This window comes from Podarcis erhardii (assembly GCF_964252035.2).
Source record: "Podarcis erhardii genome assembly, chromosome: 4".
NCBI lineage: Eukaryota > Metazoa > Chordata > Lepidosauria > Squamata > Lacertidae > Podarcis > Podarcis erhardii.
The window spans coordinates 55,477,723-55,503,625 of NC_138508.1; the positions used below are offsets into that span (position 1 = coordinate 55,477,723).

Sequence of the window (25,903 nt, forward strand, 5' to 3'; positions counted from 1 at the left end):
AAACAGATTCCTCACTGGCCTTTGCAGACAACTTCGTTGTCCAGAAAGTGGGAGAAGCAACAAGAGGAACAGCCATTTTAGATTTGGTCCTAACCAATGTTGATGACCTGGTTAGTGGGGTAGAAGTGGAAGGATCATTAGGCGCGAGTGATCATGCTCTTCTGAAGTTTACTATACAGCGGAAAGGAGCAGCCAAGCATACTAGGACTCAATTTCTTGACTTTAAGAAAGCCGACTTCATAAAACTTAGGGAAGTGCTGGGTGAGATCCCATGGACAGTAATACTAAAAGGAAAGGGAGTTCATGATGGCTGGGAGTTTGTTAAGAGGGAGATGGTAAAAGGACAACTTCAGGCAATACCAATGAGACGGAAACATGGAAGGTGCCTAAAGAAGCCAAGGTGGCTATCTAAAGAACTTTTAACTGAGTTAAGATTAAAAAAGATGTGTACAAAAAATGGAAAAGGGGGGAAACCACCAAAGAGGAATTCAAACAAATAGCCAGCACGTGTAGACACAAAGTCAGAAAAGCTAAAGCACAGAATGAACTCAGGCTTGCTAGAGAGGTTAAAAGCAACAAAAAAGGCTTTTATGGGTATGTTCGTAGCAAAAGGAAGAACAAAGAAACAGTGGGGTCACTCAGAAGAGAAGATGGTGAAATGCAAACAGGGGACACAGAAAGGGCTGAACTCCTCAATGCCTTCTTTGCCTCAGTCTTCTCCGATAAAGAAAACAATGCCCAACCTGAAGAATTTGGAGCAAATGATTCAGCAGAGGAAACACAGCCCAGAATAACTAAGGAGATAGTACAAGAATACTTGGCTAGTTTAGATGTATTAAAGTCTCCAGGGCCAGATGAACTGCATCCAAGAGTATTAAAAGAACTGGCAGATGTGATCTCAGAACCACTGGCAGTCATCTTTGAGAATTCCTGGAGAACAGGCAAAGTCCCGGCAGACTGGAGGAGGGCAAATGTTGTCCCTATTTTCAAAAAGGGGAAAAGAGAGGACCCAAATAATTACCACCCAGTCAGTCTGACATCAATACCAGGGAAGATTCTGGAGCAGATCATTAAGCAAACAGTCTACGAGCACCTAGAAAGGAATGCTGTGATCACCAATAGTCAGCATGGATTTCTGAAAAATAAGTCATGTCAGACTAACCTGATCTCGTTTTTTGACAGAATTACAAGCCTGGTAGATGAAGGAACGCAGTGGATGTAGCCTACCTTGATTTCAGCAAGGCATTTGACAAGGTGCCCCATGATATTCTTGTAAAGAAGCTGGTAAAATGCGGACTTGACTATGCTACCACTCAGTGGATTTGTAACTGGCTGACTGACCGAACCCAAAGGGTGCTCATCAATGGTTCCTCTTCATCCTGGAGAAGAGTGACTAGTGGGGTGCCACAGGGTTCTGTCTTGGGCCCGGTCTTATTCAACATCTTTATCAACGACTTGGATGATGGACTCAAGGGCATCCTGATCAAATTTGCAGATGACACCAAACTGGGAGGGGTGGCTAACACCCAGAGGACAGGATCACACTTCAAAACGACCTTGACAGATTAGAGAACTGGGCCAAAACAAACAAGATGAATTTTAACAGGGAGAAATGTAAAGTATTGCACTTGGGCAAAAAAAATGAGAGGCACAAATACAAGATGGGTGACACCTGGCTTGAGAGCAGTACATGTGAAAAGGATCTAGGAGTCTTGGTTGACCACAAACTTGACATGAGCCAACAGTGTAACGCGGCAGCTAAAAAAGCCAATGCAATTCTGGGCTGCATCAATAGGAGTATAGCATCTAGATCAAGGGAAGTAACAGTGCCACTGTATTCTGCTCTGGTCAGACCTCACCTGGAGTACTGTGTCCAGTTCTGGGCACCACAGTTCAAGAAGGACACTGACAAACTGGAACAGGTCCAGAGGAGGGCAACCAAAATGGTCAAAGGCCTGGAAACGATGCCTTATGAGGAACGGCTAAGGGAGCTGGGCATGTTTAGCCTGGAGAAGAGGAGGTTAAGGGGTGATATGATAGCCATGTTCAAATATATAAAAGGATGTCACATAGAGGAGGGAGAAAGGTTGTTTTCTGCTGCTCCAGAGAAGCGGACACGGAGCAATGGTTCCAAACTACAAGAAAGAAGATTCCACCTAAACATTAGGAAGAACTTCCTGACAGTAAGAGCTGTTCGACTGTGGAATTTGCTGCCAAGGAGTGTGGTGGAGTCTCCTTCTTTGGAGGTCTTTAAGCAGAGGCTTGACAACGATATGTCAGGAGTGCTCTGATGGTGTTTCCTGCTTGGCAGGGGGTTGGACTCGATGGCCCTTGTGGTCTCTTCCAACTCTATGATTCTATGATGTAGACTGAAGTAGTATAGGATACAAAACAAGTGTGCTTCTCCCCTGTGCCACCCGTGACCCAATCTCACTTCAGTCATTCTGCCAGCATTTCTTTGTTGCTGAAATGACTCTGCGGGGAATCATTCCATATCTGGCTTTCTTATGAGCTGAATATTTTAAAATCTTTAACTACTCAGTCCACACTGACTTTAGTGAAAAGCCCACTGTGGAATCATATTAGTGTATCTAGTTTCTAAGAAAAAGAATCAGAAAAAGAAAAAAAATTGTTCACGTAATTGAGGCTGCTATCCTATGCTTGAAAGACACAGACTGAAAGGCATTAAGATTTGGCAGATGCACTGTTCTGCTGATGGAAAGCCAGATATGGATACGTCTATAGGATATGTCTATTTAAGACATGTAACCATTATATTTACTGCAGAGCAACTTCACCTTAAGGGACGTGGGTGGCGCTGTGGGTTAAACCACAGAGCCTAGGACTTGCCGATCAGAAGGTCGGCGGTTCAAATCCCCGTGACAGGGTAAGCTCCCATTGCTTGGTCCGTGCTCCTGCCAACCTAGCAGTTCAAAAGTGCAAGTAGATAAATAGGTACCACTCAGGCGGGAAGGTAAACTTCTGTGCGCTGCTCTGGTTCGCCAGAAGCGGCTTAGTCATGCTGGCCACATGACCCGGAAGCTGTACGCCGGCTCCCTCAGCCAATAAAGCAAGATGAGCGCCACAACCCCAGAGTCGGTCATGACTGGACATAATGGTCAGGGGTCCCTTTACCTTTAACTTCACCTTTCCATTAAATTAAAAGTCAGTTTTTTCATCTAGCTACAGAATAGCACAAAATATAATGAAGATTTCAACATTTGCCTTGAAATATTCTAAAATTATACAATTTATGGGAAATTGCATGCATATAGACAGTTTGCTCAGTACAGTTTAATTAACCTGTAATTAAAATATTAGCACATTAAGGTATAACTATTATGGCATAAGCTCTTGAAATTAGTTGCTGATGTTAAAAACCTGAAACAGTTACGTTCATAAATTAAAGAACTACAGCTATCAATGAGATACTCTTTGCTCAGTAGCTTTTCCAAAACCACAACTGCAGTGATGCTGGTGGTGTGATTCAAAATTCTAAAATAACAATTTTAAAATAACAAAGATTTATACAGACCAAAATTGCCAACAAGAAACGTTCAGCATGTTAGCCTGCTTGCTAAAAAAGAATGTTTTGTTTCACAAGCTCAGTTTCAGAACAGTCACAATGGAAAAATGTGGAGCTGCTTACCTTGGAAACTGTGCAACATATATTTGCTGTTGCAATCTTATAACTCCACTTGTTCAAGTTTAAATTAGAAATTCATTCAATTCCTGCTATAAAAAGGCTGATTCTGTGCTCCGAGTTTCTTGTGCAGAAACAAGTTCCATCTCCTCCAAACACTAGAAGGAGATTCTAGGTCCATGCAATCATCTGGGGAAAGGGCCTTACACAGTGGAAGAGTACACAGAGTACAGAGTACACATAAAAAAGTTTTTTGTAAGTTAGGAGACTACTTAACTCTAACAAGAGTATCCTAAAGACAAAAGGAGTGACCTTCTCATCCCTATCACCATTCCAACCCCACATGGCCAAAAGACAACTGCCACCCTGCAACATGAAAAGCTGCATACTTGCATGGAACACCCCTGAGCTGCTGTGTCATGAATTAAAGCTTGTGCTGTTACATCTATAAGACTGAGGATCTAATGCTCCCAATACAGGAAAACTGTACTATAGACTCTGTAGTAAAGCATATATATTGATGAATGAATGACAGTTTATATGTTTAACATTTGTCTAACCTCTTTCAGCAAATTGGTCAAATGTTAAGGGTCTCTGTATTCCTATGCCAGAATTATTTTCAGTAAATTGGTAATATGGGAAGTCCAACAGAACATTTTTGTTTTCGCCAACTAATATATAGAAAAAAAGTTATCACCATCACAGCTAATCTTACCCATCAAGAAGATTCATGGTAGTTGATGTAACTTCAGCAAACAGAACCACTTTCCCAAGCTTCTTTGTATGTAGATTTTGCCTGTATCTCTCAAAACTGAAATGTTCAGATGAGAAAGCTTCCATCTCAGTAACTATCGGCATGAGCGAGGGTGTTACTTCTGTTCCTTTGATGCAAGATGATACAAACTTGAGGGACACCGTGCTGGATCTGATTAATCCTTCTGCATTCACATTTCTTTCAAGCCACCCCAAAAATAAACTATGGACATCCTGTTGGGCATAAAACAAAATTAGACAAAAATCAGCTAGGAATCATTTATTTGAAGATAAGGTTTTCTAACAACAGTTTTCCCAACACATGCTATGCTATAAGCTCATTGAGTTTTAAAGTCAGTTTGAAACAGTTTGTGCCCCATTATTTGATGCACCATTGTATTACTTACTTACTTGAAAATTTATCACCTGCTTGTGCATAAAAAGGTTTTTACTTGAGCCAAAAGGATGTTGATGATGGTCTGAATGCATCTACCAGTATCTAGTGATGTTTTACTGATGTTTTATAGCTAGTCATAGATTGATTTCATTGTATTTTATATGGTGTAATCTGGAATGTTATAATCTCTTCTCTTTTTGATGGACAATAGTCAAACCACCTTCTGAGGGAGCATTTTTGCTGCTGAAATGTTGGTTCTGACTTGTTAATTCTCTTTTACGACTTTTACTGCAATGCATTCCCCCCGCCCAATTTTATCAAATCCTTTATGCTTTCACATTTTTTATGTCACTTGGAGACATATGTGTCAAGCAATTAATCAATTGAAAAAATGATGAATACAATTTCATGCCAAAATTCACTTTACTTCATCAAAAAGAATTTTTTTTTTGTTTCAAACTAGTTTTTTTTAGCCAAATATATCCCTTATTAATCTTAATCTTAATCTATTTTAAAATATTAACACGTAATTCTTTTTTAAGTTGTTGAAGGAAAGAGCATTATCTAAAGAATGTGAAATAGTTGTTCAAGCCCATTCTTCCTTCTTCTCTGTTTATCCATAAGATCCATGAGATTTTGTTTAGCATCAAAAAGGGGCTTCTTTTAAAATATACTGGCATATGAAAATGTATGAAACAAGGGAAGATCATTGCCAGTAGTAATCCATATCCAGTTTTATTAAGCATTATCTCAGAAATATAATATTGTTTTTAGGGATACTGATAAGACATAAATATTAATAAAAATGAAACAAACCTATATGTGTGTCTGTAAACTACTTTTTCAAAGCTATGAACGAAAAGAAAATCCCTACACCTAAGTGCTTTGATTCCAGAACTCAGAACTTAACACTATTTACAAGCTATAGACCAAGGTGTGCACTGTTTTGTGGCAGCCTCTAGTGGCCACTTAAATGAAAGGTGTTGGTACTAATGTTCAAATATCTGACCTTATATTCCCTTGAGACCTTGTCAGAAATACCACATAAAGAGCACAATTGTGAGACCGAGGTTCCTGGTAATGATTACAGAAGCCAGCATCAAATTATGAGAAAGAACACAAAACATATATCAGTAGCCATGTGTGTTAAAATTAAACCATGCTTAATTAGCTAAGAATGCATGCATTTGCTTGGACTGTGTTTTACATAGACACCTGCTGGCATTTGAATGTGCCATCACAGCAAATCTCTATATTTGCAGCCCTGTATCGGGAAGTTTTTACTGTTGGATGTTTTATTATGTTTCAATATATGCTGTAAGTTGCCTAGAGTGGCTGGGAAACCCAGCCACATGGGCAGGGTATAAATAATAAAATTATCATCATCATTAGGAAGGTGGCACTCTTCAAACACTTTAAAGTTTTGCTTTTAAAAATACACAAGCATTTATATCAATAACAACCTACCCTAAAGCTGGTAGAATCAATGACAGCTCAATTTAAGTAAGTTATTAAGCTCCTACCAAAAGAACAAATTTTAATTTATAATCTTAAGTGTTATACAATGATTTTATGTTCACAAATTTAAACCATATTTCCCCTTTTAAAACATGTATATGTATGGGCAACCTCCCCATTTACATGTGCTCAATATGTGTGTGACCGTGCACATGTGCAGCGTGTCGAACCCGGAAGTGACCAAAAAAGTCACAAAAAGGGGTTGGGCAGGAGCGGAATGGGGTGTTTGCAGGCTTTTCCCAATGGTGTTTCAAATATATGTGATTTCACTGGCGTGTGTAGTGCTTTGGAATGTAACCCCCCTATAAATAGAGGGTTGCCTGTATTACATCTGAAGCAAGCCATGGGCACTCACTTTGCACCATTAAGCCTACTGTTAGTAACATGGACAATTGTATGCAATACCCCACTTGTTATACCAAAGGATGATGTGATGTAATAGCTCCCACTTTTTGCATATTACTAGATGGCTAGATAGCTCTTTCAGAGCCAACTTCAATATTCCTTTTTGACATGACAGGAGGTGCTATTTCATCTCGGTGGTTGCATATGTAAATATTTCTTGTCAATTGTATACCAACAATACCGTAAGCATTCAACAATGCAAGGGAAAAGGTATCTGTTTCGTTAACATAGTAAATATTAGCTGACATCACATGGCATTTATCACATGAAATGGAAAGGTAAAAATTATCTCATTCTTGTGTCACCAAAGAAAACATGAACAAACTGAAATCTAAAGGTTCTTACATTACACCATATGCTTTCCCCTGCTTCCCTGCCATGGAGCAAACCATAGTTACATAAACTTACATAAACTCACTTCAATGAACTTTGAGGCTTTTTGGTTTCTAGGAATAAAGTCCAATATATATTTTAAAACAAAATACAAATGCTATTTCAGCTGTTGCTTTATAGTAGGCGTAGATTTTAAGTCTCATGCATGAGCGTCAACTTCAATGTTTCAATTTGTGGAAGTTTCATGATCATTTTGGCAGTGAACCTAAAGAATTACTAAACCTAAAGAATTAAGATCTAGGACAAAAATAATGTAACTCTTGCACACATGCAACTGGAACCTTGTAGGGGGAAAAGCCATTGTGAAACAATCTGGAGTAAAGGAATGGAAAGTTAGGAAAGCATTAAGTACTCACCCACCCTGTAACTCTTAATCAAGTGCCAAATCTGGCCATGTTAAAACTACAGAAAGCTCTCCAAAGTATGGTAGCTATTCAGATTCTGACATGTTTGTAATGTACACATCAAAAACAGCTTTTAAAAAAGAAACAAATTATAAGGAAGTACATATTACAAAATTTAGGAAAAGGTCATGTAGAGGATGGGTATATGAAATCAATTAATTTTTTTACACAGTGCATAATAGCTGACATCTAGTATAGATAAAAGATCATTGAAATAGTAACTTGTAAGTTTACAAGAACACTGTCAAAAATCTATAAAGCTTAATATACATATAGCTTGAACTTAAATTCTATAAGACCATATATTTATTAAAATTTGCTGCCAACTGAAACTTATACACAGAGTAGCAGCAGTGTATTGAAGACTATGAATAACCTGTTTCTAACATGACTGAATTTATAGATATCACACCTTCATATAGCTAAAATGTTATTTTTCTAGCTTATTTTCACTTGTAAAAAGTTTGGTTCAAGAATCACCCTTATTTGAAATTTTAAAAAGGGTAAAAATTTATCAATAATGTCTTTGATTATTTTTTTTAAAGTACTACACTCTGGGTCTTAATTGAACACCATGAAGAAACCGAACTGGTGCACATACTTTACTTGCTATATTACCCCAGACATATAAAAGTGAAACTATCAAATGTCCTTTGGAGATCTTCCATGTCATTATACCAACACAAACAAACTACAATCTAAAACAGTAGCAATAGGAGCCTCGTGTGATCCAAAATAAAGGAAATTGTAACACCAGCGCCAACACAGTCAATACTTGAAAGTGGTCTGCTGATAAAAAGAAGTGACATCTGCTATGATCCCAGGAACCACACAAAAAATTAATTTCAAAAAGTTGTTTGAATTCCTATACTAGGATGACACCTCCCCCCCCCCCGCTATGTAGTGCAACTCTGAAAGTGGGAGGGTTGCCTCACTTACACTATTTTGTTTTAGCACATAATGATAAGAAATAGTAATTTAAAGTTTGCAGAAATACCAGTTTAACATCATATACAAAGCTGATAAAGATATTTTATTTTTTTCTCAGATGAAGACAGCAAATGTGGGGGCCTAATCTGGGTAACATTTCATAAAATTATGTTTTAAATAAAGTTGGCAGACATGCTTGCATTAATGCAAATAAGGACAAACCTCAGTACTTGTTCATTTGGAAATTCAGATTGTGCAGATAATATAGCTACAGTGCAATAAATTTAACTTTTAAGAATTTGCCAGACAGAACCTATCAAACTGTGACTATGACATATAGCAAACTCTTCACAATCAATGTGCTTTTGGCCTCACAATGCCCTGTTTAAAATGACTGTTGTAGGCTGTCACAAATTAATGCAGAACAGAAGTGAGCATAAGGGCCAACTGAACACCCTTCTAAGAATATAAAAAGAGCTATGCTGAATTAGTCCAAAACTCATTTCATCCAGCATTCTATTCTCACAATTACCAATCGGATGCCTGTTGGAAACCCATAAGCAGGACATGAGCACAAAACCAATCACTCCAATGTGCTCCCCAGCAACTGGTGTTCACAGGCATTAGACAGTACCCATTCATCATGTTGAGTACCATTGATAGTTTTAGATGGCCCTTTAAAGCCATCTAAGCTGGTAACCATCACTATTAGTATCATTAATTTATTAACTGCCTTCTAAACAATCATCTCAAAGTGAAGTACAATAAAAACAGGAGAAACAGTAAAAAACACAAAAAGCACACACATTTAAAAGAACACTAAAAATATTACAATGAAACTAACACAATAACTAGGAATGTCAGAGGAATCCACTGAAAATGCACCATAAAATAGATTTCCTTTCACCTACTCACTTCAGCCCCATCACAACAGACTCCTACTATGAAAGCTTTCCACCTTAATTCTCTACAAATGCTTTAATATACAAAAACAGATATGCAAATTGAATAGCCATTCAAATTGCTTTGCAATATATGTTATTTAGATATTCATTTGTGTATATTTGCTGTTGTCCAACAGGTGCCTCACAGTTTGTGTGAGTGTCTGGACGCGGTTGAAGGATGGACGGCGGCTAACAGATTGAGGTTGAATCCTGACAAGACAGAAGTACTGTTTTGGGGGGACAGGAGGCGGGCAGGTGTGGGGGAATCCATGGTCCTGAATGAGGTAACTGTGCCCCTGAAGGACCAGGTGCGCAGCCTGGGAGTCATTTTGGACTCGCAGCTGTCCATGGAGGCACAGGTCAAATCTGTGTCCAGGGCAGCTGTTTACCAGCTCCATCTGGTACGCAGGCTGAGACCCTACCTGCCTGTGGACTGCCTCGCCAGAGTGGTGCATGCTCTAGTTATCTTCCGCTTGGACTACTGCAATGCGCTCTATGTGGGGCTACCTTTGAAGGTGATCCGAAAACTACAACTGATCCAGAATACGGCAGCTAGACTGGTGACTAGGAGCGGCTGCCAAGACCACATAACACTGGACTTGAAAGACCTACATTGGCTCCCAGTAGGTTTCCGAGCACAATTCAAAGTGTTAGTGCTGACCTTTAAAGCCCTAAACGGCCTCAGTGCAGTATATCTGAAGGAGCGTCTCCACCCCCATCATTCTACCCTGACACAGAGGTCCAGCACCGAGGGTCTTCTGGCAGTTCCCTCACTGCGAGAAGCCAGGTTACACGGAACCAGGCAAAGGGCCTTCTCGGTGGTGGCACCCGCCCTGTGGAACGCCCTCCCACCAGATGTCAAAGAGAACAACAACTACCAGACTTTTAGAAGACATCTGAAGGCAGCCCTGTTTAGGGAAGCTTTTAATGTTTGATGCATTACTGTATTTTAATATTTTGTTGGAAGCTGCCCAGAGTGGGTGGGGAATAAATAAATAAATAAATAAATAAATAAAAAATAATAGTTGTTGTTATTATTATTATTATTAGTTGACTTTGTATAAGTTGCTGCTTGTTGCTGGGAAACAGCCTATATGCACTAAGGCTGCAATCCTGGCCATGACCACTCAGAAATAATTCCCAGGTAAGTGGATTTAAGACTGCAGTCTTAATCCATGTTCTCCTGTGGATTTTAAAATGCAACAGAGTACATTTTTCCAAGGGTGGCCAACTTTTTTGGATTGTGAGCAAGTTTTGAAAGATTGCTGAGAGTGTCAGTCACAAAATGGCTGCTATAGAGAGGCATGGCAATACACAAAATTAGACCCCCACCAACAACCATATGCTTATCATGAGAAGTCAGCTACGGTTTGCTACTCCTGAATATGGTGTGCTCTTTGGCGCACTCTCTTTCTCTCACATACACACACACACACACACAAAAACCCAACAGGTGCTGTTGCCATTTAATAACAACACAAAGCATCCTGCATTACCAGGAAAAACATACAAGGTATTCACTCACATTTCATATAAATCTCTTAGATGGTACCTGCACATTTCCCCCCATAACTTGGGCTAGAGACTTGATTTTTAAAATTAAAGCTCATAGTCTGGGTCTGCTTGATTGGTGCACCGCTGGAAGCCTTCACGGGCATCATGGTACCTGTGGACATTGGGCTGTTGACCCCTGCATTAGTCATTATTATTCTTTTCACATGGAAAGAAGTGATCTCTTTTATTAGCTGTATACTTTATCTGTGCCCTCAGTTAAAGTCCAAACTTCTTTGTCAATGTGGGAAGAACCATCTGGATTTGACTGCTCATTTTTTACCATCCACCCTCTTAATCATTATTTTCAAATCTTAAAATATTTTTGCCCTACTCCCAGTCAAATATCAACTGAAAAAAATCATTATTCTTCTTCACATAGCAGGAATACATTGGCACACAAAAAAATTTACTATAAACAATTTAAAACATAAATTAGCTTCAACACTATTTTAGCACATGCAAATGCATGACCATTTGCTGTATTAAATACACAGTTAAGAAATAAATGTTCTAATAAAAAACACTTCTATGTTGTTAAGTGAGTGACATGAGCTTCAATCCTCTCAAGCTTACTGAGATAGGCTGCAAACATAATCTCACTTACCTAGGAGTAAGGCCCATTAAATTTAATTGGACATACTGAGTAGACATGGTCAAAATTGCAGCTACATATAGTTTTGTGATGGGCGATTAGCAACTTCATTAACTTTCATCTTTAACACGCCACAAGACTGCTTGCTTTGCTACAAAAGACTACCTCTCTGGAAACTCATTAGCTTTGAAGGGAAACACATGTGGAAGGTTTTGATTTGCAAATATGTTGATGGATGAGGCATGTCTATTGTACTCCATGGTATATGTATTCCAATGTATTTGAAAATAATTTATTTGCACATGACACACCGGAAGAAAGACTTGGGTAAAATAAACTCATTGCAGAATGAAAAAATACTAGAAGAATGTGCATCTATGTGAGAAAAAATGGTGGGAAGTTTGTACATCCCTAGCAATCACCATAATATGTTGAAGCAAATTATACTGTACAGTATGAGAGAGGAAGTATGCCATTCTCCATACATGCATGGTTTTATGCACCTCTATCATGTCCCCACTTGTTCACATTTTTTCCAAACCAAGAAGACCCAAACTCCAGGCATCAAGGAATCTCTCCAACTACACCCTCATGTACTAATTGGAACAATTTCATAATTTAGAAGAAAATCTCTACCAACTTCCCAGCTACCACTGCATCCAAGTTCTACTCCAGAATCATTGCAAATATAAGTATTTTTTCAGTAGCTTATTTTTGAAGACACACAACTATGCTGTTGTACACTCTGCTATCGAGTATTTCAATGCATAAATATAGAGATGTTGATATAATATAATGCAAGCACAGTGAATATAATTTTGCAATGCCTGCCCTTTGTAAGGTGCACTCTGCTTTACTTTTTCTCTCACTCAGTGCTGTGAGAACAGTCTGGAAGCAATCTTCTTAGCAGCTGCTCTCATCAACAAACTGTTTATTGTAAGAAAGTGGTTAGGTCAAAGGCTAAACATCATCCTAAGCTGAAAACATACAATATAAAAAATTAATACCGTTCATGCATAAGAAAACACTCTCTCACATAGAGTACCATGTTCATGTCAGAAATGCCCAAAAGTCTACTGGAAAAAAACCTCCTGTATGTGAATGAGCAGTAGTTTAATATGAAAGCAATTGCTGATTTCCTTTCAGTATTTCAGAAATAAATTATTTTTACCAAGTAGTCACAATAAACAGAATGTAACCAATGTTTTTAGACCTTTTAGAAGATTAAAACATTTCGCTAGTCTGTTAGTGATGTCTCTTTCAGTCATAAAAACTGCAGACTTGCCACCATATAGGATTAAGTTTGCCACAGCTATTCCAGCAAAATATAATAGCATTTCACAGTACTGAAAAAGCTATCAGTCATTGACAAAAGCCATGTATACTGAATTCTTTACTGCAGCAATTTTAATGACATCATAGTCTATAGGTTGTCTTGGAACATTTCACCATAGCAATATATTTTTAAATTTGCACTTTAAAAATGTTTCCATTATAGGATTTGGGTTGCAAAGCATCTTATGGTATTTTCTTAAAACAAACTTCAATAATGCGCCAAGCAGAAGATGCAACAGAACTGTTTTAATGTTTGGTATCAGCCACAACTTTTAAAGAACAGCAGGAATTTTTATATAGCATTTATTTTTCACTTAAGTCATAAATTAAATTACCTTATGTTTTCAGCTAAAGCATAAATTCCATTATTTCATTATATCAGGAATTAGCAGTGTAATTCCTCAGAATAATGAACAATGAAAGGTAGATTAGTCTAAATAGCACTAATAATAAAGCAATATTCTTTATAAGAAATTCTAAGATGAAGTGGATTACTCAAAACATACATATCTATGGGTGTAAGCAGAATGACAGGTGTTCAAGCAATCTGCACTTACCGGTAATTATGTGACAGTTGTGCATACCACATAATGCAATCTGTCACCTATTGTTCTTGTTTAGCCTTTCAGGGCTTTTTGTATGAGAGTATAGAATCATAAATCTTAAGAGTTGGAAGGGACCCCAAGGGTCATCTAGTCCAACCTCCTGCAATGCAGGAATGTCAGCTAAAGCATTCATGACAGATGGTCATACAACTTCTATTTAAAAACTTCCAAGGAAGGAGAGAGCTGCTGCAGTAGCTGTTCTCCCTACCCCACCTCAACCTTATGAGAACCTTAATAAGCAGTCTGCTGCAGAACATCCTGAAGGCTATATGGCTGCTTGTGGTGGAGGTGGCAGGGGAAGAACAATTATTTGAATTCAATGCTAAGTACAGAGGCCAAGGACTGACTGTTTATTTAGTTTGCTTAGCAGTTTGGAAAGGGATAAAGACTGAGGTTTTCTTTTTGCCCAGTCTGAGAATCTGGCCTGCTGGAGATTTCCGCATGTTTTTGTACAAATAAGTTTCCAGTTCAAGGTTAGTGTGAATTGAAACTGTTTTGAATTCAGCTATTTTAGTAGTTTTAAAAAAAACTATTCATGATTATTTATTCTACTTTTAATGTTTGATTTATATGCAGGAAGTCAAACAAAGAGTTCATCTTGGTTCCTTTAGTTCCTAGGATGTTAATCATTTTAAGACTTATAGTTCAATATATTGATTTACTTTTGATCAACCGTGGTTCTGACAAAATAGCAGCAAACACGTGAGAGCAGATTCTTTCAATACAGTAGTTGGAATTTTAAAAAATACATATCAAAATTTAATATGTGTTTAAATTTGTGGTTTTTTTAAATTCTACACCTTATTCATTTGTTGATGGTCTTATTTTTGTTTACTTTTTATAGTGGAATTTTCCTGATTATATTAACCTTTTGCTATTTATGGTTTATTTGCAAGATGCATCTGCTAAGTTTTCATCAAGAATTGTAAAAGACTATGGCTAAGCAATAAAACTTGCTGCTATGCTTTTTCAACAACATAAACAAGCATAAAAACAGTATTTCAATATCCAATATATTTTCCGCAAATGTATGTAACATTTAAAGTAGCTCTGAAGTACATGCTTAAGGTTTGAATTATGTGCTAACGATCCACTTTATCCATTAACTTTCCTCTTTCCTCTTGCTGCTTTTAAAAGTTAATCTTTCTTCTGCTGGTAACCCTGAACAGATATGCTAACCACAATCAAAAAGCAACCTCAGGTCACAAATGAGGCAGTTTTTAGGAAGTTATGTTTTCTTATAAAGCAGGGCTCACAGGTCAACCTTGGCTCACCAGGCAGTCCAAGTTGGCCTGCAAAGCCGTTTCCCCCAAATCATACTCACCTACCCATTAGCTGACATCACTCATGATGTTAGCTGATGGGTCAAGGGCAGGGTTTAACTCCTGCATTGGTTGAATGCATGCCCAGAAGTGAATAGCAGCACAAAGCCATCCAAAGCAGCATTCAACCTGCACTATCAGCTGATGAGCAGGGGTTAAATCCTGCCCACAGCAAGGGATTGAAACCTACACCAGACCTATATCAACTGTGGCATCAAGGCTGGAGCAGAAATGAGTGCTATTGCTCTTAGAGCACATGGCAAATGTGTCACAATAGACTTCTGTGAGTAGGGATGGACTGATGTTCCTGGGCCTAAAGTTTTCACCACCCCAAGAAGTGTTCCATTGCAACTTGAGGATGCAATGGTGGCAACACAGTAGGCTTTTTTTGCTGCCACCACTACAACATGCTAGGCACAATTACATGCTCTATAAACTATTTCAATCATAGTTGAATTTTGAATCACTCTGGAATGAAAAAACCTTGTAATCAGCACTATGACATGGACCTGTATACAAGCTACTAAAACATTATGTCCCTACACTGATATCTGGGGATGTTGATGGGCAAGCAAGACAGATGCACCTGCTGGATAGGGAAAAACAAAGTTTTGATTTTGCTTCTCTGTTGTGCTTTTGGAAACTTGCTTATTCTTCTACTGTTTTCCTTTTAAATGAAAACTTGAGGCTTGTCTACTTGTGATTTATTACTTTATTTTAATTAGGATTACTAATTGTTCTGGTCTCCTCCTGTTTATTCAGCATCTGCCCAGCATTTGCTTACACAAAGCTTACATGGTGAGTAGACTGCATCTGGTCTTTAGTGAGTATTTGTTCTGATTTGTTTATTGGGCAGTTATAAAACAGTGAGCATTCATCCTGATTTACTTGCAGTGTGTTCACACATCCTCCCATTAACCATTTGTTCAACCCACACTTTTAAGTGTCTTTCCTATTTTTAATTGTACATACCTAAATTTCCAGTATGCACTTGAATCCCTCCCACAAAATGTTGGTAATAAAAAGCAATATATAAATCTTAGAAATAAGTTGGATGCCCCTGTCTTTCTGGATCCGCACTGCATTGTACCTTCAGTGACTAAAAAGGTAAAGTGCTAAGCAGCTATGACACAAAGCAATCTGAAGCATTAAGCAGAATCTTTCCCTGCCTGGATTAGGTTAATGTACTAATTGATGTATTTTATACATATCTTAGTATTTTTCATACCCATTCTGGGATAATACACTGAAAAGTAAAAAAGTAATCACAAGAATGCTCATAATGGTAAGACCTGGCAATTAAAATAGATATACCTACTTGTACCTCTGGTTTTCTAATTGTGCACAATTAGAAAACTGATTCAATAATTCAATGTTTGCCTTAATCTTAGAACTGTAGGTGTTACTCATTTTAATTCCTGATGCCTTCCTAGCAGCAACATGTTATGTTAGTTTATCTGCACATCCACAATTTCCTTAGCTTGTGAAGAAACATATACAAAATATTTTAATGCTCACCTTCAAAAGATTGATGGCATTTATTTCAGACTTCAGTGGTGTCTTAGCACTGGTAGCCATTGTTTTCTTAAATGTTGAGTCAAACAATTCATCATACATTCAGCAATATAGGTAAGGCATCAAAAGTAAAAGTTTCTGCCTATCACTTGAAGTTCAACTTTAATTTTTGCTAATATTGTTAACCATAGTAAGATTTTGCCATCTGCTTTCTTTACTAAAGCAAAATACAAACATTCTCGTACTTAGCTAGAAGGATCCAGAGGTTTTATTTGACTATCAGATTATATGACAATGAACTAACAATCTTAATGTGACAGTATTTCATAACACTGAGGAAGATGCCACCTTCGACACACATCCAGGTCTCTTATGTGCATTAGCTAGAAACCGCACTAAAGGGGTAAAAAAAACATTTGCAGGTTTGGAAATGCTCCATTTTTTGCCAGATCTTTGCAGCTGATGTCATAGTTAAGTAAACTACTGCCAAATTGAAAAGTTTCTCCAGAGTATACTTTATAAGACACAGAGTCTATATATTTAAAACCACCCACCTGCTTCACACCAATCCCCTATAACTCTGAGACTCAAAAGGATATTTTCTGTGACATTTTCTAAGGTTGAAACTGAATCCAAAACAGTCACTTTCTTTAATTACTCTAAGTGCAGATGGTTCAGGTATCATGTATTAAAAAAGCAATCTGTTGCCAGACTTCAGATGTTGTTTTGAGTCTCTACATTATGGCAATATAAGAATACTGTAAGTCAGTAAGTGCAGGGTGGGGGATAGAATGATGTGGCTTAAAGTGAGATTCAGAGCACACTTACCTTTAAGTCAAACTGTACTCAGGAGGGCTTATTTTGAGGTAAATTTGTTCAAGACAAAGTTATAGCCCTTCCCACACAACCTTTGCAGTCAATAAACATGAGAACTTTGCATTAGTGGATTCCCACAACTTTTCATGGAGACAGAGAACATGCAGAATGTTTCCAGCGCCAACTATGGAACGTGCTGTGAACATATGGTCCACAATGCTGGGGACAAATCTGAATTAAGGGCTTTGCAACTTGTGAACATATTCAAGTCTCAGAATGTGGTCAAATTGTCACCCTTACATTTCACATTTCCAGTCTTTAGTTTGTAACATGAATGAAAAAATAGGTCAAAACACAATTCAATAACAGCACTCTCTCACCAAAACAAAAAGCCTTCTAAAAATAAGACACAAAGAATGCATTGATGCTGATTTTGTTACAGGAATACATACATAATGAAGACAATGAATGGGTTTTACTACAGAAAAGAGTTATCATAATCAGTCCTTTCCTTTTTTTCCATAAAAGAAAGCTAGAACCATTGCCTCAAGTTAAAAATTTAAACATAGTGAAGCACAATTCAGGAGGCAGAACAACAGTGCATAGAGGATTGCCACAAAAATGTAACAATAGACACCAACATGGGCCAGACTTTTCAATGAAGAAAATGTAATGTCTGATAACAGGTGATATAGAATATTTCAGACATAAAGATTTGTTAGAAGTCTTGCATAAATCACTAATATTAAGCTGTTTTACAGAATCAGAATACAGATCAAGTAAATGAAGCACTTTGAGCAAAATGTTGCTATTACTACTATAACAGCACACTATCGAGAACATAAGAAAAGTAGCTAAATGAGAGCAAAGGCCTAGCTAGTCCAGCATCTTTCCTCCCCATCAGATGCCAAAGGGAAGCTCACAAGCTAGACGTGAGGGCAATAGACCTCTCCCTCTGTTGTTCCCCAGCAACTGGTATTCAGAGGCATGCTGCCTTTGATCTTGGGAGTAACTTAAAGCCATAATCATGACGTATTTAATCCTAAAACCAAGCTGGCCACCACCACAGTTTGTGACAGGGAATTCCACAGTTTAACAATGCATAGTGTGAAGTACTTTTAATCTGTCCTGAATCTCCCGCTATTCAGCTGTATTATGATTTTTGCTAACAAGAGCATTTTTTCAGTTTGCATAAGAGGGACAACTAATTTTAAATAAAATAAATCAGTTAAATGACTCAGAAGCCTCAGCCTCCTTATCAATAAAGTGGATATGTGAGAGCAAAAGTGAGTTAGTTGTGACAAGGTGGAGCTCAGGAACAGACAGTAAACATGTATTTTAAAGAGGGATGTGTAAAATATCCTAAAAGAAGGGGAGAGGAGACTAAAACTGGGCATGGGGGGGGAGAGACTTGGACTACCCGTGAATAATTAGGATAGTCTGAGGATGAACAACCACTGAGGGTTTTGCACAGACCCAAGGAGACGAATATGGGGAACTAGGAACAAGACAATATTGATTCTGCAGTCTGCTCAGTCTCCTTACCCAAAGGGGTGGGTAAAAAGCATGATCAGTAATTCAGGTTGTCATTTGACAATGGATTCATCAAAAATTATGCAAGCAAAGCAATTTGACTTTCCTGAGTCTTCTTCCCTTCACCACATTCCAAACAAACTTAGAAGATCTGAAGTAGGGGGAGAAGGTTGTAATATTTCTGAACATGCAAGGAACAAAAAGTGATTGCAGGGATATCAGAATGTTGAGAGCATAGCTGTCAACGTTTCCCTTTTTTAAAGGGAAATTCCCTTATTCCGAATAGGATTCCTTGCAAGAAAGGGGAAAAGTTGACAGCTATGTTGAGAGACACCGGACTTGAAAGGCATGTAAAATTTAAAATCAGACCTAAGGCTTACAACTGTGGTAGGTCTTTGACAGAAACAGTAGTAGCAAACTATTTCTGAGGCTGGGGAAAATATGAGAGCATTATAAAAGACAGGTGATAGTCCCTGAAGAAGATTAGAAAAAAACAAATTTAAGAGGGAACAATTTTTTTAAAAGAATGAAGATGAAAATATTGGGCACCTAAGGAAACTAGACCATGAGACAATGGAATGGATTGACTGGAACCACAAAAAGTAGCCTTCCATACTGCAACATTGTGTTTCAGGCTCCCACTTGTATATTATACAGTGGTACCTCTGGATACAAACGGGATCCGTTCCAGAGCCCTCTTGACATCCCGAAGTAAACATAAGACGCGATTGTGTTTTGCTGCTTCTGCGCATGCGCGTTACGTCATTTTGAGCGTGTGCGCATGCGGCGAAACCCAGAAGTAACACGCTCCATTACTTCCGGGTCGCCGCGGAGCGCAACCCGAAAATATTCATCCCGAAGCTACTTCAACCTGAGGTATGACTGTACAAATATCTCAATTCTTTAAGTGCTGGTTAAAGAATTCCTAATTATTTCCTGAAGTACGAACATTATTAAGCATTCCAATGAGGACTGAACATGCCAAAATGATGTGGCTGACATGTCCAATTGATGTATTTTCAATAATTTACCAAAACAAAACAAAACAAAAAAAAAACCTTTAAAATATACTTTACTCTTTTTGGTGTGCAAACTTTTTATGCATTAAACTAAACTAAAAAAAATCCTGTTGCATTTTATTTACAGTAAAATAAAAATGGGATAATATAAGAAAAAGGTTGAACAATATATGAAGTACAATGAGTTTTGCAGGTCTACCCTTGACAGAAAAAACAATGATATGTACGTACTTGAAAAAATAACAAAGCTATTTGAAAATCAATTTTGCCCATGTTGGGCAAAATATTTCTGCATTGCAGGGGGTTGGACTAGATGACCCTTGCGGTCCCTTCCAACTCTACAATTCTATGATTCTATGATCCAGACTGCAGCCTCACACCACTTTTCTCCTGAAATTGACCTAACTGCTATTTTCCCCTCAATGTGCTGTTTGTAGTAAACAACATCTTCAGGGGCAAAGAGGTAGCAGAAGACAGGAGGGAGCAATTTTTAATGGAAGACATCCAGAATAGAAGCAACCAGTGTGTATTTATGAACTGAAACATAAAAAATTACACAAGCAGCTTTGGAGACAGTTTACTTTTTCAAGCAGAAATCTAACATATATTGGGGGTAGTAAAATCCCTAAACCATCACTGATGTCTGCTTCCCAGGTTAAAATTTCATTTTGAAAAACCCATGGAACATTTTTACTTCAACATATTGCACTTTGGACAAAAAAAGGAGGGGGAAGCACACTAAACAAAATTCAGTTGATTTCTTGGGATATTTTCTCCCCAGGCACTTTTGTGTGCAGAAAGAAGATGGAAAATAGTAACCTAGCCATTCAGGGGGAAATCTACAAGACAAAGATGAATTTCTACTACCTGACAATGGACCTTGACATGTGGAGATTACCATCCCCTTCAACCACTAGGTGCTACTGTATAATTTGGTTGCAATTGGCATTTATATAGAACAACTGACTATTTTTACCTAGCACATCAACTGAAATTGCTAGTGTTTATCCTTACTTCTGTCTACCCAACAACCTGTGTGTTCTATAAGAATCTAGACAAATCTGTTACAAGTCAAACTTTAATTTCTCAGAAATCTGGAGCAGCCACTGCTTCTGTATCCCAGAATCCTAACTGTGTAAGATGATCTATGTAGCACTGAGTAGAAATTATTCAGCCTATAATTTCCATATTAGAACTGACTCTACAAACCGACTCCACGGTTACAACATCAAATTAATTTTTCATTCTTTATTTTTCCTCGTTCCCCTTACCCCCTGTTTTGTGTAGAATCTTGCTTGATGAAGAATTATGGACAAGTTGAAAGCTTGCTATGCATTCATGACACTTGCGTTGGTCCCTATATATTGCCCAACTGTGGACTGTAAATAATAATAATAGTTGAAATTTAGGGAACATTGTTTTATTACTGCGCAGGTTATAATCTCCTAGAATACCTATGCTATAGGTCTATTCCTGTGTAAGTTATGCAATGAAAAGTGAACCCAGGATCAAGAATTTTTAAAATGTAAATATTATTTTCAGTGCAATTTGCTGCAACATATCTTCTGAATTCCCTGAGTTGCTTAAAATTGGTTTTTAAGTCCAATCTTTAGGTTTAAGTCCTAAAACCCAGTGGCTCACTAAGGCAAACATAACCACTTTTATTAAATTCACTATTTCAACAAGACAAACCTAAGCTCTAAAGCAGCTCAGAAGTGCCATCTTGTGGCAAGAGAAGAAATGTTGTCATATTAGACTTAGGCCAAAGGCTGACCTAACCCAGTAACAACTAGATGTCAATGGGGAGCACACAAGCGGAATATGAGTGCAAGAGCACTCTTCATACTTGTGATTTCCAGCAACTGGCATTCAGAGGCATAATGTTTCTTTCCCCAAAACCAATAATAAATGTTAAAAGTGCTAGAAAACTGTATAAGCAGACACTGAAATGAGCTAGTTTAGATTTGTACACAGTATGTCCCGAATAATTTATTCAGTCATTTAAATATTTTACACTGCCTTTAAAGATTAAAAACCTTCTCAAGTTCAACTGAAACTCTATTTACATTGAAAATAAATACCTATATTAAACAAGCATTAATTTCCAAAATGTGATTGAATTACAAGTCAGAAAGACAGTATGGCTGGATATAAATAATTTTAAAAAGCTTTCCAAGAGATAGATGCAAAGGAACAAGTTTTACCAGAATCCGAATTAATTTCATTAAGTTGGCCTAAGGAGCACCCCCTCTACTATTGCACCAAGCTAACTGCAAAGGCATACTGTCAGTCTGATAGTACCATTCCCTCATTTTAGATACTTATGATTTGATCACAGGAAGGATCATCAGGAAACATACAATAACCTAAGGAAATAAGTTATATATAGGTTACTGTATGGACACATATAAGCACATATTCAACATATTAAAGCATTGTTTTAATGCTATTATCAGTATATATTTGATGTTACTGTCTACTGTATTCATGATTTACTGAAACCAAGTGAATGATGGACTAAAATTTCATAATCACATCTAAATTACTGTCATGTTATTCAGACATTTCAAAATGTGTAGATGTAATGATTCAATCTTAGCTTAGCAATCAGGAAAAGCATTTCAGATTATATAAAATCATATTCCATAAAAATGCAAGAAACTCAGTCAACAGAAAAATAAAACTTGTAAACTGTGGATATACACTTCCACAACACACAGAAGTAAAAGGCATCAAGGACCCCACTCCAAAAAAGGTATAGCTGTGTTAGTCTATTGTAACAAAAAGCAGTCATGTAGCACTTTAAAGGCTAACAAATTTATTATGGGATGAAGCGTTCACAACATAGAATTCACTTCAGATATAAGTTGAATTTGATAAAGTAGACTCTTGAGTTGATCTTGAATATGGTGAACTCCAACCTGTTTCTCATGCCGAATGTGTTTCTTCCCTAAACCTTGAGATCTGCTTTAGAAGCCCTCCAGTTCACTAAAACTTCAGTCGTAATATACTTGCAAGCCTTCTCTCTCTTTTATTTTTTATGTATTTTTGTTCACTAACTTCTGCCTGTTAAAAGGAACACTGGTTTCTATAGCTCGCAAAATTATTCCACAAGACTTAAGTTCTTTATTATGCCCAGTTATGAACGCAGTCAAGGACATATTGTTGTCCAGTAATAAAATATTGTATGAAAGAAACCACAGTAAAGTGAGCAACTGGGCATTTTGAATGTTGCCTTTAAATTGAATACAATTAAATAAGGCTCACCTTATCAGATGAGAGCAAGTAAATAGGAGTTAATTGGGGAACTTCACTTAAATCACAGCTCAAATGAAGTAGCGTCAGGATTTCGGTAAGAACATCATATCTTTTGGCATTGCTCATTTTGAGCAAATTGAAGTCATCCTTTGTTTGAGTAGACAAACCCTTGACATTCACTTCCAAATGTGCCTGTGAATACAAGGCAGACATATTACCCTTCAAATGTATTAAAAGTCACTTTAAAAAACCCAGGATTACTACATTAACTGCATAATCAAAACAAAATAAAAAAATTCCTTCCAGTAGCACCTTAAAGACCAACTGAGTTAGTTCTAGGTATGAGCTTTCGTGTGCATGCACACTTCTTCAGATACACAGTATCTGAAGTGTATCTGAAGAAGTGTGCATGCACACGAAAGCTCATACCTAGAACTAACTCAGTTGGTCTTTAAGGTGCTACTGGAAGGAATTTTTTTATTTTGTTTTGACCATGGCAGACCAACACGGCTACCTATCTGTAACTGGAACTATGGAAGGCACCACATTGAGCTGCATAATCAACTACACTGATGCACCCTGATAATCTTCAATCACCAGCTACTTGGGTTGTTTTTTATAGCAACTACACATTAATACAATACAGAAAGCAGAAATGGTACTACAGTGACAATGAATATTTACTTGCTAAGATCACTGTTGATCTTGTTTAAAAATAGCCCCAAAAATATTTTTTCCAACAGCCTAGAATTTAAATTAATTTAAATGCTAGATCACTTAATCTGAATGTTGGAACTGGGTGATACTGCCTTTTATGAAGAGGCTATAATATGGAATTTTATTACTAGAGAAGGAACAGTGGAAATGCTATAGTGCAGACTTACAGACATGTTCTTGGAAAATCTATCTGCCTACAAATCTGTCATTTTCCTGAAAGCAGGATTCTTTAAGAAAACATTGAGAAAAACATTTGCAAACAAAACTTATGTCTACCATACCTGACAAAGAATGGCTTCTCCACCACCATTTCCATAGGGTAGATGGACAATCACCATATCTTTATCTGGACTCTCCAAGTAACCTAGTAGCTTCATGGGGCTTAATTCTTCTGTAGTTTCTCTCTCGAAAACTTTCCCACTAGCTAGAATATTTAGTCTAACCTCTTTGCTCTTTGCTGTTGAAAACACGAAGTCCTGTATTTTGCCCATCAGTTCATCTTTACTTTTTAGCTGTATTCCACCAAAAGTGAAAGAAGAAGCAAGTCCCAAAATCTTCCCACCTTTTGACATAAAAGTAAGAAATTGTTTGGACACATCATCTGAAATGGGGTGTGATGCAGCAACAATCAACAGCAATGCATTGTCAAGCCATGGAACGCTCATAACTTGATTCTCTAACAACTGGTAGACTGTATAAGCATTAACATCTACACATTCCATGATGAGTGATTTTATTTCCTTAAACTTCACTTTTCCAGGGTCAGAACCAATGTAAATTAAAATATTAGGAGGCTTCCCAGTAAGGTTTACCCTTTTCAGGTTTCCTGCCAGATTATCACTAACATCTTCGGAATTGCCACTATAATCATCAGGAAGATCTGGAATGTTTTCTGCAGAGGCAAACTTAACTGACTCAATTGTGCTATTCTCCAGTTCCAAGCACTCATGACAGCTGGAAAGATGAAGGTGGTGATGTTCACCAGTTCCCGTTTCCTTTTCAGATATTTGCTCAAGTTGTTCAGGATGTTCATTTACTTTCTGCAATTTACATGCTGATCTCTGCATTTCTTGATCGCCACCTGCTGCACAATCAAGAGCTTCCTCTTCTGGTTTAGCATCAGTCTCAAAAGTAGACCCTTGAGTCAGTTCACCAAGTGGCATCTTATTAGTGTTTCCCTCTTTTTGGGTATTTGGAGCCAGTTGTTCTAACTCTTCCAGTGCTGATTTCTGTAAGTGAACAGCTGACATATTTAAAGTAAGTTATTAAACAGAATGCATAATAATGGCAATGTTGAATAATGCTGCCTTTAATATAAGCTTAAACTGGGGTTCTAATCTTAAATAATTGTGATGACAAGTCTCCATTTTACTACCAGCATGTTTGCAATGCAATATAACATTATGTTATCATGATGATGCAAGGGAGCAGCTGTTGATAAAAAATTATGTGCCTGCAAAGCACATCTTCAGATTAAGCTGTTGGTGACTAAAGTCATCATTTGCCCTAACAAAAAGTGCCTGTCTTACTTAAACCCTATACCAATAAGCTATTGTAGGCATACACAAAAGAAAAACGCCCAACAGTTAGACTGAGGACAAGTACGGCTAAGCAATTAAGTGAACCAAAACATGTGGCAAAGGTCAAGATTGGCATGTGTTAATTCTGGAGTCTCATATTTGGATATCCAACTAAGAACACTTCAGTGGCCTGACCTTCAGAAGGAATAAGCAACCAGGTCAGCTCAGCACACAACTGTGTATGGACAGTGGTTATATTCTCATATTCATCTGTGTAGGTTCTGAATTAAGAAATTTGCTTACAAAGTACAAGAAAAAAAGTGGTGCTGACTGGATGCAGATGCACAAATTATGGATACAGTTCTCATCAGCATGGCAGTCTGGATGACAATGTCATCCCTTCCCATCTCAAAATACCAATGCACTTTCCTATTTGCTATCTGTGTCCATTGTGTTCACTTACTATTAATGTAGAAGACCTTGCACAACTACTGGTGCATTGAAATCACTAGTTTCAATGCATCTCCAACCAAGCATGCTTAAAAAAACAACATTTTTAAAGGAAAAGTTTGCATTCCAAAGCAGTTACTAGATTTTGCATTATTAAATAACGTACAATTATAGACATCACCAGGAGGACCTGAACTTCTAAATTCTCCAGTATCTGGAGGATACTTTGCAATGGTTAAGTATTTATAACTTTTTTTACACTTCAGAGACACTCCAGGAT

At 37.5% G+C, this 25,903-nt stretch overlaps 1 protein-coding gene across 2 annotated transcripts in view; it reads right to left on the reverse strand.

Annotated features, from left to right (window-relative positions):
- HLCS (holocarboxylase synthetase) overlaps positions 1-25,903 on the reverse strand; it is an 89,924-nt gene that overhangs the window by 59,406 nt on the left and 4,615 nt on the right. For both annotated transcript variants that reach the window (XM_081859875.1, XM_081859876.1), the window contains exons 4-6: positions 23,935-24,896; positions 22,946-23,128; positions 4,359-4,630 (exon numbers count right to left, since the gene is read on the reverse strand). In XM_081859875.1, the coding sequence (XP_081716001.1) occupies positions 4,359-4,630; positions 22,946-23,128; positions 23,935-24,896 (1,417 nt within the window). The remainder of the gene's footprint in view (positions 1-4,358; positions 4,631-22,945; positions 23,129-23,934; positions 24,897-25,903) is intronic.